Genomic DNA, 15,767 nt, shown 5'->3' with positions numbered 1-15,767 from the left:
CTTCTTCTTCTCTTTTTTTTTTTTTTTTTTTTTTTTTTTTTTTTTTTTTTTTTTGGGGTGAGCCATCATGTTCAGTTGATAATCTTGACTAGTGCCCAGATAACCGGGGACCAAAACGATCTGATGCAGATGCGGCTCTGACACTCCTAGCATGGACAATAATGCCAAAGTGTACAGCCACATCACGTGTGGCACAGCTCAATTTCCTTCAGGACATGGGGCTACCGCTACCATTGTACAGACGTTCTGTCGGAGGAACAGAAATTATCTTGTAGAGTATCAAATGATGTACCATGGGGCGTACCCGAGGGCTGTTGTCGCTTGTCAGTTTCGTGTACCTACACCTCGTCCCTTTGTCTAGCCCTCGTCCTAAACGATGGGGGTACGATCAAGCTAAAAATCGAGGGTGGGCCTGGTCCAGGATTCTCCAGACATCTCTTCTCCAAATCTAAGACCGAATGGGGTGACATGGGCGACTGGTCCGGGGAGTTCGGCGCGGACACGGACAATATGAAGAGAGTTATCCTCTGAAGAGTGGAAGGTCAAGACTCTACTAGTCTAGTAGTACATCGCGGTAGGCACTGCCTGACTGCAAAGACGACGTATATGTTGTCCCCAAATGGCATACGGCTCAACGGTGACTGGCCGGCATGAGACCTGAATGGTAGGAAATTCTCATGCCCTAGTAAGTCTCTGTCCAAGTGGCCATGGAATTGATAAAAAGCTCCAAGAGTCTCTCCATTGTGATGCGTCGAACCAGAATTAACCAGCAGATCATGTTCATCCCCCGATGGTATCTCAAATCCAGGAGAGGTCCGCATTCGAAGGCGCACGACACGACCACCGCGGTATGTTTGCACCTCCCAGGTCCAACCAAGGCGCCGGCGTCGATGGAATTGTTCTTTGCATGTGTCTTAACCGACGGTCTCAGCTGTGATCATAAGCCAAGTGAGCATTTTCGGCCTCTCTATGGGAGCGCAACGCTACCTGCCCAAGCTCGCCTGCAACAGTGATGAGTGAGTGGCAACATATACAGGAGGCCGGGGCGACAAATGCTCTTCGTCTGTGCTTACCACTCTGTACTCCCTCATATGCCTCCCGGTGCCCTCCAGCCCTCTTATCGCCGATAGTATGGTACGTATGGCACGTATGGCACACATTTGGAAATTCGGAAAACTCACGAATCACCACGCTGCAAACCATATCTGACTCATTCACTACAAGCCCTCAAGCGCCCGTTTACGACGCCACGATCTTTTTTCAGTCGAATTATCTTCCCACATAATCTACCATTTAGCAGCCGAGTCGGTTTGCTTTTATGTCTACTACTATGACGTCAACCCACCAGTGTAGACCTTATGTTCTCGGGTCTTTGTTGGTATCTGGACGCTAAAGTTTTTGGGTTTGCCGTCTTCTCATTTCTCCAAATCTCCCGTTCTTTGGGTCTAGGATTTAAATTGGGGAACCCAAGCGCTCTTACCAGCCTCCGGCCCCTGGGACAATGAGCCAAGATCGTCCGAGACAAAATAAGTGAGACCAGCCAACAGGTTAGGTAAAAACAGTCCACTACTGCTCGTCAAGATTAAAGAAAAGGCTGTTGCAAGCTTGTAATAGGGATTACAACAATTCGAAAAGACATCGGCTAGAGTCCTGTTTGTATATTTTCATTTAAAAATTGCCTAGAACTTACAACCAGAGGTGTTACAAAGACGCTTGGATACGTAGTGGGAGTATATCCAAGGTATAATGTCAAAGGTCTCAACTATTTTGTCCACGACGAGCCAAGTTGAACAACATCTGTACCCAAATGGGGGTTTCAGGGCATCGAGTCTAGGCATCCCAAGTTCCTTGGTAGGCAAAATGTCCCAGCAAGCGAACAGCAACATTCTCGGCGCTGGTACATTTTCATACCCCCCTTGAAGTCTCCGCTGCCCCTCGCTCTAGGCAAGACCCCCACCTCCATGCACCCCAGGAACTCCCCAAAAAAAGTTCGAGTCGATTTCGTCGCCTCCAAAACCAGACACAACCTAACGACCTGCAAGGCATCATCATCTGCGAATCTCTCCAAGAAACATATCTGCTGCCTGAACTCACCACCTCCTAAATTCCAAAGTAAAGCTTAACCTTTGGCCCCCTTCTCACCTCTCCTGTAATCCAACTAAAGAAAACCACCATCTTGTATACGCCCATGCCCGTTCTACTACCCTAGAAGGGCGAGCTCACCTTATCTACCAGGCTATCAGGGCTCCCCAGCGTTGTTCGCATGTAGTGTACTTGTACCTCGCAGAGTCCCAACCCCCTCCTCGTCGTTGTCGTCGTTCGTTCCGATTTTTCAAAGCAGGGAAACCCCACCTCAGCCAAGACGGTGTACACAGTACTTTTCTGAGGTCCGTTAGATGGTGGGGCAGTGGAGCCCATGTATCGGTTCGTACCATCTGCATTTACGACCCCCCCTTCCTTTTTCGTACATAGGTACACTACTCCATATCGTTTCCTACGATATATCAAACATGATCGGAAGGCTACAATAGACAGTATATTCTCATGCTGGCCGGCCAAAATCTACATAACACAACCGTCAAAGTCCTAGATACGTAGGTACAACAGGACTTGAGAGGTATCCGTCGCTTGCTCAGCAGTGGCCTGGAGAACAACCATCTTCATTGGTTTACTCCAACCCACCATCCCATCGGCTGGCCATGAACTCTGGCTTTGTCAAAACCCCAAGCCCAAGCCATAAGCCATAGCCATCGACCAACAGACACCCACGCAGAGACCTACGTACCACAGACAATGAAAGAAAGCCAAACCCAGCACAGCGACGCCGCACTGATACTTGTACCCCCCTTGTCCCCTTGCATAGAACCTCAAATGGAACAACCGACGAACAAAACGAGACGTCAAAACAAAGGTCTATCAAGGCCTGGCCAGGATACCGGTTTGAGCAAAAGTCCGTGCCCTTCGCCTCACTCTTCATAGCCTTTTCCATCTGCCCATGTCGACATCTGGGCGTTGGGCGTTGGGCGTAGGGCGTTGGGTATTGGCGTGGGGAGGGGGACTCGAGGAAACCTGAAAGCACAATGCCACGCGTTACACAGCTGCTTCTCATTGTTCTCCTCTTCCTTCGTCCTTCCATCATCCAAAGCTGTTTGAGAACTTTACAAAACGGCCCCACGACCGGACTCGGAAGTAAACTTGGAAGAAGGCTGAGCAGTTACAACCACATGCAGTCAGAAGATGCAAGCAACGCATTTACTGATGAGTAGGTACACAATGTATCTGAAACTGGGCACTTTTGCGTAGGTTTTGGAACCGGAAGTTGGTGAGATCCAAGATGTGAGGATGTGCCAGCCAGTAGGTAGGTAGGTATGCATGCCGACTTCCAACTTTCAAGTTGCAACCTGCGACTTACGACCAACGAGCCATGCACCGACACCGGGCGGTTGTCGACCTCGGAGATTCGAACGGGATCAATGTTGATTGTCCACACGTTAAATATTTTTTTAAAAAAAATACTTTAAAAAAAAATTATTTTTAAAAACAATGCCAAAATACCGAATTACTACGCCAACGAACCGCTGGACCCTTCGCGTAGTATTTTGGGGTTCCTTAACCTCAACTTCCTTGCCGCTTCGTTCGGTAGTGATCGGCTCAAAGGCTTGGGAAAAAAAAAAAAAAAAAAAAAAAAAGAAAAAAGTTGGGGTTTATATGGTTACTGATCATCGGTTCTGTTTTTTTTTTTTTGTCTTTGCTTCTGCTTGTTGGAGATAGGTAGCTCAGCTTGATCAAATGCCAGGAGCTAAATACCTATCCTGGTCGGTTGCTGCATGTGATGATCATCGCTCGATTACATACATCACTTTCATATGCTAGACTAGAGAACCAACTGACAAAACCCAATAGCCAAGAGTTGGACGTGCTTGGTCAAGTTGACAGCTGAGTTGACAAAGACAGTAAACAGTTGGTCAAATACAGGCCAAGTTATAAAGACACACAGCAAGAGGAGATATTCGTGAGAGGTACATCAGAAATTATGTTGAAGAAACACTGGCGTTATCGTCAAGGTCACTTCCAAACATATGGCTCATGGGGGTTTGTCAAATTGCAGTATCTTCCATATCCTCTATTTTATCGCTTGTTCTCGGACCAAAATACCATGCACATGTACTATGTGGTACAACTAAACGCTACCATGCATATCTAGGACTCGGACAACCCAAATCCAGTTTCGAATCACTCCTCCTCAGCCTCAAACCCTTCAACTCTCACAGCCTCCTCCTCCTCCCCATCCGGCTGCGCCAGTTCCACAACCTCAGCATCCTCCTCCCCTTCCGCAGCCATCACCTCTACCTGCGCCTCGCTCTCATCAGGAGCGGGCAATTGCTTTCCCTCCTCCTTCAACTGCTCGATCCTGGTCTTGGTCATCTCGAACACATACTGTCCCAAGTGTTCCACACCCTCCATGACCGTCTCTCCTTCAAGTCCTTCCTTACCGACTTCGTCGGCTAGAACGCGCTGCGAAGGCCACAACTCACCGGTGACGAGGGTCAGCTTATCCGGACGCTGTAGAAGCAGTTCAAAGGCTTCACGAAGCTCGTAGCATGATTCAAAGACGGAGCGGCGGCCGAGGATGTACAGACCCAAGCGAGCACGGGAGAGGGCGACGGTTAGACGGCGGATATCGCGGAGGTAGCCGACGCGGGAGGTGCGGGTTAGGGACAGAATGATGTCTGTGAATTAGCGTGTTAGTGGGTTGCTAGAGGAGGGATAAACAAAGGGAATGGAGAACGTACAATCATTCTGCTCGCCCTGGTACTTGTCCACCGTCGTAACGATTCTCGGCATTCCAAAAATGGGATTCTTCGCGCACCGATGGCCCAATACATCCTTAATCAACGCCCTCTGTCCGGCGTAGGTAGCGAGAATGCTGATTTTCTCTGCGGGGTAGCCCAACAGGCGCATATACATAAAGATAGCCACTGCGTACTCAGCCTCGCCCAGGTTCTGGATAAAGTGCGGCGTTGGCTCGCTCTCGCCCTGGCCCTTGTAGTCAGGTACGTCGATGAACTGGTAATCGTACCGGAAGCCGGCGTTGGCAGTGAGGAACTCGGTAGCCGACATGGTGTGCGGAAGATCGTTCAGCGATGGGTAACGCCACTTGTAAAGGCTCGAGATGGAGGGCCTGGCGCGGCCCTGGAGGTCAAGGTTGATGGTAGGCACGCCGAGGCGGACGAGGCGGGAGAAGAGGGACTGCTCAAGGTTGGCGTAGTGACGGAAGGCGAGCGACTGGATAACGGGGGAGTTTTGGTAGTGGTCACCGCAGAGGACGATGCGTTGGAGCGGGACTTTGCCGTCCTTGGGCTTCTGCATGGCAAAGGGGATAAAGTTCTCAATCTCCGTGATCTGAGCAGCTTCCTCCATAACCACGTTGTCGTAGTGGAAGCCTAGAGCGGCGATTTTACCACGGCGCATGGCAGCGTGGGTGGCTGTCATGGCGATAATGCGGGCTTCGTTGGTAAGGAGGTAGTTCTCCTTATCGCGATCTCGGCGGAGGATTTCGAAGGGCATAACATCGGCAAGCTCTGTAAAGATCTTGGAGATGTGGCGGTAGCAGCCGTTGGCAATCTCCCGAACAGTGTCGACGTCAGCATCGGGAGGGAACAAAGGCTGGGGCGCGTCGGCAAAGTAGTAGTGGAAAGGGAAGGCCTTGACGATGTCCTCAGCGGTTGCATCTTCAGCCTTCGCAAGTTCACTGAACTTGGCCCATGCGGGTTGGACATAGACCTTGTTGAAATAGCCTGCTGTTTCGGCCGAATTTCCGTGAGCACCAGGTGCACCTATACTAGCAGCGAGGCGATTGACTTCAAGAAGATACCGATCACGGTTCTCGAGGAAGGATTCTACACGTCCGTGCTTGCTGAAGCTGCCCTCCGTTTCCAAGTCCTCCTCACCATGTCCGAGACGTAGAAGATGGCGCTCGTCAATGTCTAACGCCACAATCTTAGCAAAGAGCTGGTTCAAGGCCTGGTTGCTGTGTGCTATGAGCAGAGTCTTCTGCTCAGGGAAGTTGTGGTAAATGTTGTTGATGATCTGGGTAGCAACGTCGGTCTTGCCTGTTCCTGGAGGCCCAACGACTACCGTGAGGCCAGGTTGGGAGCCAGAGATGATGGCCTCCACTTGCTTGGGTGTGAACCGGACCGAATTGAGCTTGGGCGCATCAATGGGATACGGCCCATTGTTCGGGGGCTTGTAAGATGAAACCTTCACTGTTTCTATCTCGGAGATAAGAGCAGGTTCATCATCTCGCCTCCTCTTTTTGGAAGGCTTGGAGGCGCCCTCCTCGGCAGGCTTCTCAACCGTTTCGAGGACGAAAGGGGGGTTGATGGTTCCGGAGACATCTTCGCTGGGCTCAACATTCTTACCGGGCAAGCTATCGATCAGATGCTGCCAGTCTAGGAATGTGTCGCGGTAGTCCAACTTCTTTATCCTATTAGGGAGGTTCTTATAAGTCGCTCCAGCTGGATCACCATATCCCAGGAAGACATCATGCATCCATGGAGCGAGTGGTACTTCGGAGAGGGTAAGGTCCCGAATCGACTCCAAGACCGGCTTGAAGTTATTCTCGCGGCCGCTGCGACGGACGATAAGATTGATGCCATCATACACGTTCCGCTTCCCCTCCGAGTCCCGCTTGTAGGCATGAGCATCCAAACGGACCTGGATCTTTCGTACGTAGCTCCGATTGTGGTTCTCAAAGTACGCTTGTGCATCGCGGACTGCACGACCTCTGTCATCCATTATCTGGATCACCTCTGCAGTACGGACAGTCACCAGTCCCAACCTTTCGGCTTCGCTAAGAGGCGCCCCGCCGTTTTCAACATTCTTTGCCTTGGAAGCATTTACTTCGACCAGGAACAGCACGTCATCGGGCCGAAGAGCGTCCCAGTCACGACGAACATGTTCTGTCAGTCTGCGCAAATCGATGGTTACTTCAGCCTTTACAGTGGAAGGAACATCAGTACCAACAAGCGGTGGAACGACATCGAGTATTGTTGGCTTGCTGATTGGCAAAGCCATCCTTGAGAAACCCGTGAATACTGTCTCGCCGGTACGTCGAGCCTCCGGTTTTAGCCTTGCCAAGGCTGCCTCGATATCTTGTCGGATAGCGTAGAATGCCTCGCAACGATAGAGTGTCAACGACCGCCAAAGGAAGTCTCCTACTGAGAGATACTGCAGATTCACTTTTGGCAGCGCCAAAGGCCGCGAGCCATCATAGTGATCGGTCCTTCTCAGGCCAGTCTCAAAAAGGGTCTCTTCCGTAGGAAGAACACTCAGCTCAGCCGCCTCTTCTTGGAAAGTCTTGTGACGCTCGAAGGTTGACAATAGCACCTCCATCAAGAACCTCCGGTCCACCACCAAGGTCGAAGATTCTGGGTAGCTGATTCGCATGCCTAATAATCGAGACAGCTCGGTGAGCTCTTCGTCGGTCAAGACATCCAGCAGCCCGAAGAGGTCGGATCTCTTGTCGATGGAGCCATAGTTAGACAATGCAAGCACTGTCAGTTTGTCCTTGAAGTGTTTCAAGGATGTCCTTTGTAGCTTCGCGAGCCTGGCGCAGTGTTGATCGTACGCCTCCGTCTTGCTATACTGCACTCCTGTCTGGTCGTCGACCGTGAAGTACACAAAGTGCGAGAGCAGCTTGGCGAGATCCCGCAAAAGACCGTTTCCTTCATCGTTGTACATGGGCGACAGGCGTAGAGCGGGCAAGATATGGAGGTCTTGGAGCAGGGTGTTGGCGTAGCGTCTTGTCGGGAGCTGGCTGAGGACATCTATCAGGAACTCGAGGAAGCGCTCGCAGTACATGACCTGGTCCTGTTTGGCGTTTTGGGTATAAAGAACCCTGAAGAATTCCAGGACGGAGCTGTACAGCCAGGCCCTCTCGAATCGCAGGCGGGCTTTCCCTGCGTCGTCCGCCGCATCATATCGCTTGGCGGATGCCCTCCAGGTTTTCCTCAGTTGTGTATTCGAATCCAGTAGCTCGTTGCGCTTCTCTTCGGTGGAGAGGTTGTGCCAGATGGATATCGAGACAAGGGGTGCGCATTCCTTCCGGACAATGGCGCAATCCAAGCTCTCGAAGGCGTAGATGATGAACTGGAGAACCTGGGTCCTGATGCTCCAGGATAACGAGTCGTCGAGGGTCATGGATAGGGCACGGCGGAAGAGGTCGGAGAAGTCGGCCGGGCGGTCATTGAAGAGGCCTACACAGGTATTTGGTTATTCATCATTGCCATGAAATATGACGTCCTGAGCATTGACTTACCCCATGCGTCCAGTCTTTCCCTGCGCTTGGCATTGACTATAAGAACAATCAAGAGAACGTGGTAATTGGACGAATCTTCGCCGTAGCCAGGCCAGAGGTAGCTATAAGCCAGTTAGCGACAGACATCAAGGTACACACATCTCTTTGGGGAGGGCGATACATGCCTCTCTAGAGTCTGTAGGCCTTCCAGCACCAACAGAGATTTGAGAGGGAAGCCATCCTTCTCTAGCGCGTCCCAGATCTCGCTCTTGAGCACGTCGTTCTTGACCTTGACTTTGGCGTCGTCGGCGCGTTTTGTCGCCTTCAGCCAATGCTGGCGCGCAAGGTTGGCAAACTCGCTGTCCCCTTCCAAGTCTTGGGTTGTGGGCCGTCCCGAGCCAGCGGCTGGCCCTTTGTCTGCATTCGCGCTGCTTTTTACTCGTTTCGCCGGCGGCATTTTGGGGTAAATGTGTGATAGAGTTGTTGTCGCGTGCAGAGGGCGAGAGATTCGTCCAACCGCGTTGCTGGTGTATTTGGAAATTTGGAAGTCCGATATTCCAATTGCGAGAGTGACGGTACGGGTCACTACCGGGATCTCTATCAGCGATAAGTTGGAGGTACCTGTGTTAGCGTTTGCAGCTTCCAAACTTACTGAAGGAACTGCGAGCTGGAGGTACCTCGAGTTGGCAGTAGGTACACCGCAAATTGCAAGGTACCTTTCAGAGTCGAACCTCTTAGCGCTCACAGCCTTGCAGGAGTGTCACAGTCCTCGCATCCACACCTTCCCCACATGCACGAATGCAGTCCAGTACATACTGGTTTGTTTGTTAGCTCGAGACCTCGTGTCAACTTTCCTATACGTTTTCATAGCTAGATAATACGTGAGTTTACCTTGATAACGCTATTTCTAATATTCCACATGTAATATAAAATTCTCTCAATGTCTTTACGAATTGTACTCGGCCATTCTGACTTGCCCTTGTAAGATTTGGCACTATTTGTGATAGATGGCTTAGTGTACACTACTAGGAGTACCTTCGTTGTGTACCAAGGTATCAAACAAACCAGCATCGGACTGTAAATGGAGCCTTTGCAGCTCAAGCACGGACAAAAGACCCACTTGCATCTAGCCTTGTCACAGCTTCCACTGTAGTGTAATGCTCCCATCTCCGGTGTCTGTCTCAGTCAACAACAAGTGAACTTATCTGAATCCTTACTCTTTTCTTTCTCCCATCTTTACTTCCACCAATCTCACAAACAGCGCGGTTTGCTGGTCTTTCCCTTTGTTTCAGGGTTCACTGACCTTATACTCCGGACAGAGGCATTCATTCTCCAATCCATAGGTTCTATCAGCATCATCTTCACAGAGAATTGCCGGCAACACTAGACTCACCTCTCGCCAAACCTGCTCGCACTTCGTTCAGCCTTCTCGCGCGATCGACTTCGACGAAACTAATATCGATAGCATACATTCACTCAGTATCGACATAGGCTGCCAGGCAATGAGCCAAGATGCCTTCCAGCGTGATTGAGAGCCACGGCGTCCCCGGTGTCGCCGCCTTTTCGACCTTTCTCGAAAACCTCTTGGCACGCGCAGAAGCAGTAAAGCCGACGGCATCCATCGAACCTCCTCTCGACAAGGCCGATTTTCAAGATCTCCAGACCCAGCTGAACGAGGCCCTTGGCGTGGATCCCAGCCAAGCTGGTGAAGTAAACGATGCAAAGCGGACACAGCGGCACGCCATCATCGAGACTGCCGTAAGAGACACGTTCAGCAACCTGATCGTGAGTTTGACTTCAGATCCTGCCGAGTTTGCCAGCTTAGGTTGCGCCCAAGCTGACTGACTTCGCCAGGCCACCACCTCTATCGATTCGCCAGATTTTGCCCGAGTATGGAACCTCTTTGACATCCTGTCCATCCTTTCTGATGACGAGCAATGTGATCCCGCCCTGCTTCTGTGGCTGGTTGAGGAGCTGCTTGACAGTCAGACCATTGCCGGTTGTCGCAAGGTGTTTGACTTTCTCGAGTCCCGCAGAGAGCGCATCACAGCAAAGCATTTTGGTCAAAAGAAGCTGGTCATTCTCCGTACCTGCAATGAGCTTCTTCGACGTCTATCAAGGGCTCTGGATCCAGCGTTCTCTGGTAGAGTGTTTATCTACCTCTTTCAGAGCTTTCCGCTCGGAGATAGAAGTTCCGTCAACCTGAGAGGAGAGTACCACGTCGAAAATGTTACCACATGGGATCAAGAGCCAACAAAGACAGAGGATGCTTCTGCCGATAGAATGGATGTCGACACGGAGACGCAGGGCGAATCTGCCCAAAAGACCGGCGAGCAGCGATCAACTCCCAAGCCCGGAGCTACAGATGCCAAAAAGCAGCAGGACAAGGCGCTCGATCTGGAGGCTTTATACCCTATCTTCTGGTCTCTGCAGGAGAGCTTCAATCAGCCAAAGAAGTTGTTTGAGCCCGCGCAGTTTGCCTCCTTCAAGTCTGGTCTAGAAGCGACTATGGCTACCTTCCAGAGCATCAAGGTTGATCAAAGCGCACGGTCCAGGGATTCCAAGGACAAGTCCGATGAGAGCAAGCGTGCACTAAAGAGGAAGCGTGGTGAAGGTGAGGATGACGAGTTGGCTAATGGTTTTAACCCAAAGTATCTTACCAGTCGTGATTTGTTTAAACTCGAGGTCCGTTCCCTGTTTCACTATTGTTATTCTGTCCCTTAACTGACCAAAAATAAAACGCAGATTGGTGATCTTGCCCTACGTCGAAACGTACTCGTTCAAGCCTTGATCATCATGGAATTCCTACTTTCCCTCTCACCCAAGGGTAAGGAAAAAATCGCCAGCATCAAAGCACCCAACAAGTCCGTATCACATTCGGATCAACAGTTGAGTGAGGAAGACACCAACTGGGTGCTAGACATGAAGAAGAAAATTGCCGATTACCTCAAGCTAGGCCCAGAAGGTCCTTACTTTTACCGGATGGTCGAAACTGTCCTGAGCAGGGACAAGAATTGGGTGCACTGGAAGGTAGAGGGCTGCCCGCCTATCGAAATGCCCGCCGTTTCCCCTCAAGCGTTCCTTGATGCCAAGATTGCGGCAGGCAAGCTAGCAACAGCAAAGAAAATGAGAGATGCACCGATGGGCTCGATGAACTGGGACTTCCTACAAGATGAGGACCCGGACGAAGCTTGGAAGAAGCTCGAAAATCCGGAACGGTACCAACAACCTGACCTCAAGACACTCGAACGAAAGTTAGAGGATGCCAAATTCGATATCGAGATGGCCAGAGATCCCAAGGAGAAGCAAAGGGCAATTGAGGCCAAGAACAGTCTTACCTGGGTGGCTCTCAGAGTCGCCAGCAGATCCAAACTGGCCATGTTCGACGACATCGATAGTGATGACAACATCGACGTCATTTTCCAGGACAAGCCTAAAGAACCCGAGCCACAAGAGGCAGAGGATTCTACGGCTGCTGTTGATGCCGTCTTCCCCGATGACCGGAAGCCAATAGTTGTCGTAGACGTCAGCCGGACCAGCAAACTCAGTGTTGCGAAGCGACTAGCCAGCCAACACCCCGGCGTCTTTACGCGCGTACCAGCTCACATCACCCGGAAACCTCAAGAAGGCGAAAAGGAAGGACAGGATTACTACTTTGTGGACACACAAACATTCAACATGATGCGAGACGGCGACCAGCTTATCGAGTTTACGGAAGGAGACTACAGCCAAGGCACGAGCAGGAAACACATACAAGCCGTTAGTGAGGCAGGCAAGGTTGCTATTATGGAGATGAACCACGATGTAAGTTCCGACCATCCCACTTGCCACTCCTAAGCGGTCCCCTGCTCACCTATTCAACCCCCCCAACAGAGCGCGCAACAAGTCAAAGACTGGGACTTCTCAGCGCGCTTCATTTGCATCGAGCCTCCCTCGCCAGAAATCCTAGAAGCGCAACTAAGAGAAACCGGCAGCGGTCTCGAAGGAAACGAGGATCAAATTCAAGCCATCCTCAAAGACGCCGCCGAACTCGCAAAGCAACAAAAGTCCCCAGATTTCTACGAGTTAGTCATCGACGGTGGCGACGATTGGACCGCCCTTGAGGTCGCTGTATACGGCAAGGCAATCACCACCACCACCAATGGTGATGGCTCGACCGAGGAGGACAATGAGAATCGGGAACCTGAAAACGGCGATGTCTCTATGTCCGCCGTCGAGGGCGCAAGTAAGGAGGAACCCGCAACAACGACAACAGCAGGTGGAAATGATGAAGACGTTCAAATGACGGATGCGGCTTCTGCACCTGAGACTTAGAACCAATGGGTTGGGAGCTGGATAAGTCGTAATAATCGAGGTCAGGATCGTGCTACTTTCCTGATGATGATTTGGGGATGAAGATGGGGTAAGACGGGTGATGGATGTTATTGGTCAGATAGTGTTGACTGTGGTTGCCCGAAAAGCACAGCCAACATTGGGTTCGGCATAGTTGCAGCAAGACCAGGGCTTGGCTTTCGAATAAAATACAACATTTGTTTATTACCGCCAACGAACATTGAGCAACGGTCTTGTGCCGACAAACTTCTTAGAGCGGTGCTGTATCTTTTCCACAGCAGGCATTTATCACAAGAGACCGACGACCATGTTGGTCTGCATTTCTCGAGTAAAAAAGGTGTCTCATCTCTGGATTCTGTCATTGTCTTTCTGAACGAGGCCGTTCGCTCACTTTATACCCGTCGCACAACAAAAGAAACACAAAGATGGATTGGTGTAGCAATCTAACCCCATTCACTAACTACCAAAAGCTAACCAACCACAATGTTAGAGCAAAAGCAGAATAGTCAAAAAAGAAGATGAACTTTCAAAAATATGGCACCCCACCCGAGCCTGGTGGAGTTAACTGAATCATGTTGACAAGAGTGGGATTCGAACCCACGCCCTTTCGGACCACGGAACTGAGTTTTAACTCGGATTAAGGGTTAACCTTAACGTGGCGCCTTAGACCGCTCGGCCATCTTGCCTATTATGGTTGGTTGGTTCATACCTGGATTCTATGTACAGGTGATGCACCTGGTGTCTGGACATGAGTTTGTGATAGCTGTAAAGTATCAAAACCACCACTGAAATTCTTGAGGGCGTTTGAAGGAATAAGTAGGGTAGAGTGCTGGACAGGGTAAAGGGGCTTCAGATAACATACGACATTGATGCGAATATAAAGACAAATCCAGTGACAGAGAAAGGGTCGCAGAGGAGGAACCAGGCAGACGGAGTTGTAATAATGATCAGCTGGGCGAGCGACGGATTTTTTTCATCCCCAAAATGTCTTGGTACAACACGAATAGACATCTCAAGGACCAACATAGTGTCAATCACACATTCCCAATACATTATCCCAACTCCGTGAGAGGTCATGACCAATCCTTTCTTTGTACATCAATTACTATGCTAAACAAATAAAACATCACCTCCAATCCCATACTACTGCTCTACTCGTCATCTGACTCCTCATCCTCCGACTCCTCACTATCAAACTCATACTCGCTCTCGACCGATCCCTCGGGTCTGGGTATCATGACAAACGCGCCCAAGCAAGTGATTCTGTTCTCCGTCTCGTACGTGCCCAACAGCTCGCCGACCTGTCTGTCGGCCTTGACGCGCTCCTCCTTGCCAACACGAAGGTCGCCGCTCTCAAGACGCCAGATCCTGATGCGGCCATCGCTGCCTGCGCTGGCAACGAACCACGACCTCTTACCGCTTTCCTCGTCCTCCACGGGGAGAATAATGAAATCCTTAACTCTACCCGACACGCCGGCCGTCTTGCCGCCAAGCTGAGCGATCAGCTTGGCATTGGGCGTCTTGGATTCGAAGAGCTTTGTCTTATGCTGCTGCTCCTCTTCCTTGGGAGCAGGTGGCTCAATCAACTCGGACTCAGCTGTATCAAAGAACAATATCCTCCCATCCTCCGTCGCCACCGCCAGGAGATGCTTCTCCTCCTCTTGTCCCTCCTCCTTGCCAAGACTGACATACTTGATCTCGTGCACCTTTGTCATCTTGGTCCCCACCACATCCTCCCTCATGACCCTGCACCTCGGGCGACAGTCCATGCCAAACACCAGCACATCGCGATCAAAAGTAACCGCAAACTCGTCCTCGCCCCACACGATCCTTCTCGCCTCGCCCGTGCTGTGTTTTCCCTCACCAATCTCCATCAAAACATCCTTGGGGAAGTTCAGCACGCGGCTCTTCTTGCCCGTCTCCAAGTTCCACAAGCGCATGCTCCTCTCGCCTTTACTAACGCTAATCATGATCTTGTTGCTCGGGTGCACCGCAAAGTCATTGACACCCGCGGGAACCGCTCCCAGCGCAGCCGTGTCGCCCGACGGCCTGCCCTGCGCCTTGGGAATGGGGCACTTGAAGGTATGCAGCAACGCCCAGTCGCGGACGCGTGTAACGGCGACGGTGGAGTCCTCCGAGGCCGAAAGCAGCTTGGAGCGGTTGGGAAAGACGAGGCGGGTGATGTTGGAGGAGTGGTGCAGGAGTGTGCCGAGCTCGCGGTTCTTGGGGTTCTCGAGAACCGGGCGGGGGGTGATGCTGTTGAGAAGCTTCTGGTCGTCAGCGGCCTTGGCGGAGGGCGGGTGCGCAGAGATGTTGTAGATGTTGATGCGCTCGTCGGTGGCGCCCGTGGCTAGCAGGACCTTCTGACCGCCCTTCTGGCCGGGCGTGGGCGCCGAGGGAGGGGAAAGGGCGAGGCATCGGATGGCGGAGGCGTGGGCGTTGAAGAGGAAGGTGTCGGCAAAGGAGACTTTGTATGAGGGTTTGGATTCGGCGGCGGCGGCCTTCTTCTTGTTGTTCTTCGAGGGGGTAGCAGTGGTTGTAGTAGTGGTCGTGGGAGTAACGGTGGCGGTAATACCGTGAAGGACGCGATCGTAGGAGCCGGCGACGACTTGGATAGTTATCGGGGAGGTGTTGCCCACTTTGAATGGGGTCGCGGAAGTGCTGGAGTTAGAGCTGGCGCGCGCAGCCTTGGTCGGCGCTGGGGCCTTGACTTTCTTGGTTGATTGCTGTTCTGTTTTCCCGACAGGTTCGCTCTCGGGCGCATTATCTCTTTTTCTCTTGTTGGCCATTTCGAGCTCTGTTGTGGTGGCGGGATTACAATGAAGAAGGTAGAGGTAGGAAGATGTTGAAAAAGTGGTTGATCAAGACAGGCAGAGCCAAGTCTTCGGTCTTCAGTCTTCAGGCTTTGGCTGCAGTGCTGAACGATTGCCATCCGATTCCATTGATTTTCCTTCGCAACTTTTTTTAGTGGGGCTTTTGCTTGAAAAGTCTTATCTTATCACTGCACATCATACGTACACTACATAGAGTTAGGTACGTACACTGGCTGGACAACACCTCTTGGCATGCCTGGTCGTTCTCTACGAGCACAGAGCCTACGTCTGGTGTCTCTAGATACCTGGACATTGTGGCATCT

At 51.3% G+C, this 15,767-nt stretch overlaps 3 protein-coding genes and 1 non-coding gene across 4 annotated transcripts; 1 reads left to right on the top strand and 3 right to left on the bottom strand.

Annotated features, from left to right (window-relative positions):
* Positions 1–3,995: 3,995 nt before the first annotated feature.
* B0T23DRAFT_376353 (P-loop containing nucleoside triphosphate hydrolase protein) lies at positions 3,996–8,951 on the bottom strand. Its single transcript, XM_062836951.1, has 4 exons — positions 8,485–8,951; positions 8,321–8,421; positions 4,794–8,258; positions 3,996–4,730 (listed from the first exon to the last, which is right to left on the bottom strand). The coding sequence occupies exons 1-4, from the start codon at positions 8,754–8,756 to the stop codon at positions 4,234–4,236; spliced, it is 4,335 nt and encodes a 1,444-aa protein (XP_062693769.1). The 5' UTR covers positions 8,757–8,951; the 3' UTR covers positions 3,996–4,233.
* Positions 8,952–9,435: 484 nt separating this feature from the next.
* On the top strand, positions 9,436–12,910 carry B0T23DRAFT_376351 (THO complex subunit 1 transcription elongation factor-domain-containing protein). Its single transcript, XM_062836950.1, has 4 exons — positions 9,436–10,084; positions 10,154–10,984; positions 11,045–12,103; positions 12,173–12,910. The coding sequence occupies exons 1-4, from the start codon at positions 9,812–9,814 to the stop codon at positions 12,611–12,613; spliced, it is 2,604 nt and encodes an 867-aa protein (XP_062693768.1). The 5' UTR covers positions 9,436–9,811; the 3' UTR covers positions 12,614–12,910.
* A 297-nt stretch (positions 12,911–13,207) lies between these two features.
* On the bottom strand, positions 13,208–13,317 carry B0T23DRAFT_t126. Its single transcript has one exon. It is a non-coding gene; the product is annotated as a tRNA-Leu (tRNA).
* Positions 13,318–13,622: 305 nt separating this feature from the next.
* Positions 13,623–15,683, bottom strand: B0T23DRAFT_376350 (WD40-repeat-containing domain protein). Its single transcript, XM_062836949.1, has one exon. The coding sequence runs from the start codon at positions 15,418–15,420 to the stop codon at positions 13,783–13,785; it is 1,638 nt and encodes a 545-aa protein (XP_062693767.1). The 5' UTR covers positions 15,421–15,683; the 3' UTR covers positions 13,623–13,782.
* Positions 15,684–15,767: the final 84 nt, after the last annotated feature.

This window comes from Neurospora hispaniola (assembly GCF_033458365.1).
Source record: "Neurospora hispaniola strain FGSC 10403 chromosome Unknown B0T23scaffold_3, whole genome shotgun sequence".
Taxonomy (NCBI): Eukaryota; Fungi; Ascomycota; class Sordariomycetes; order Sordariales; family Sordariaceae; genus Neurospora; species Neurospora hispaniola.
This window is presented reverse-complemented; position numbering and strand designations above follow the sequence as displayed.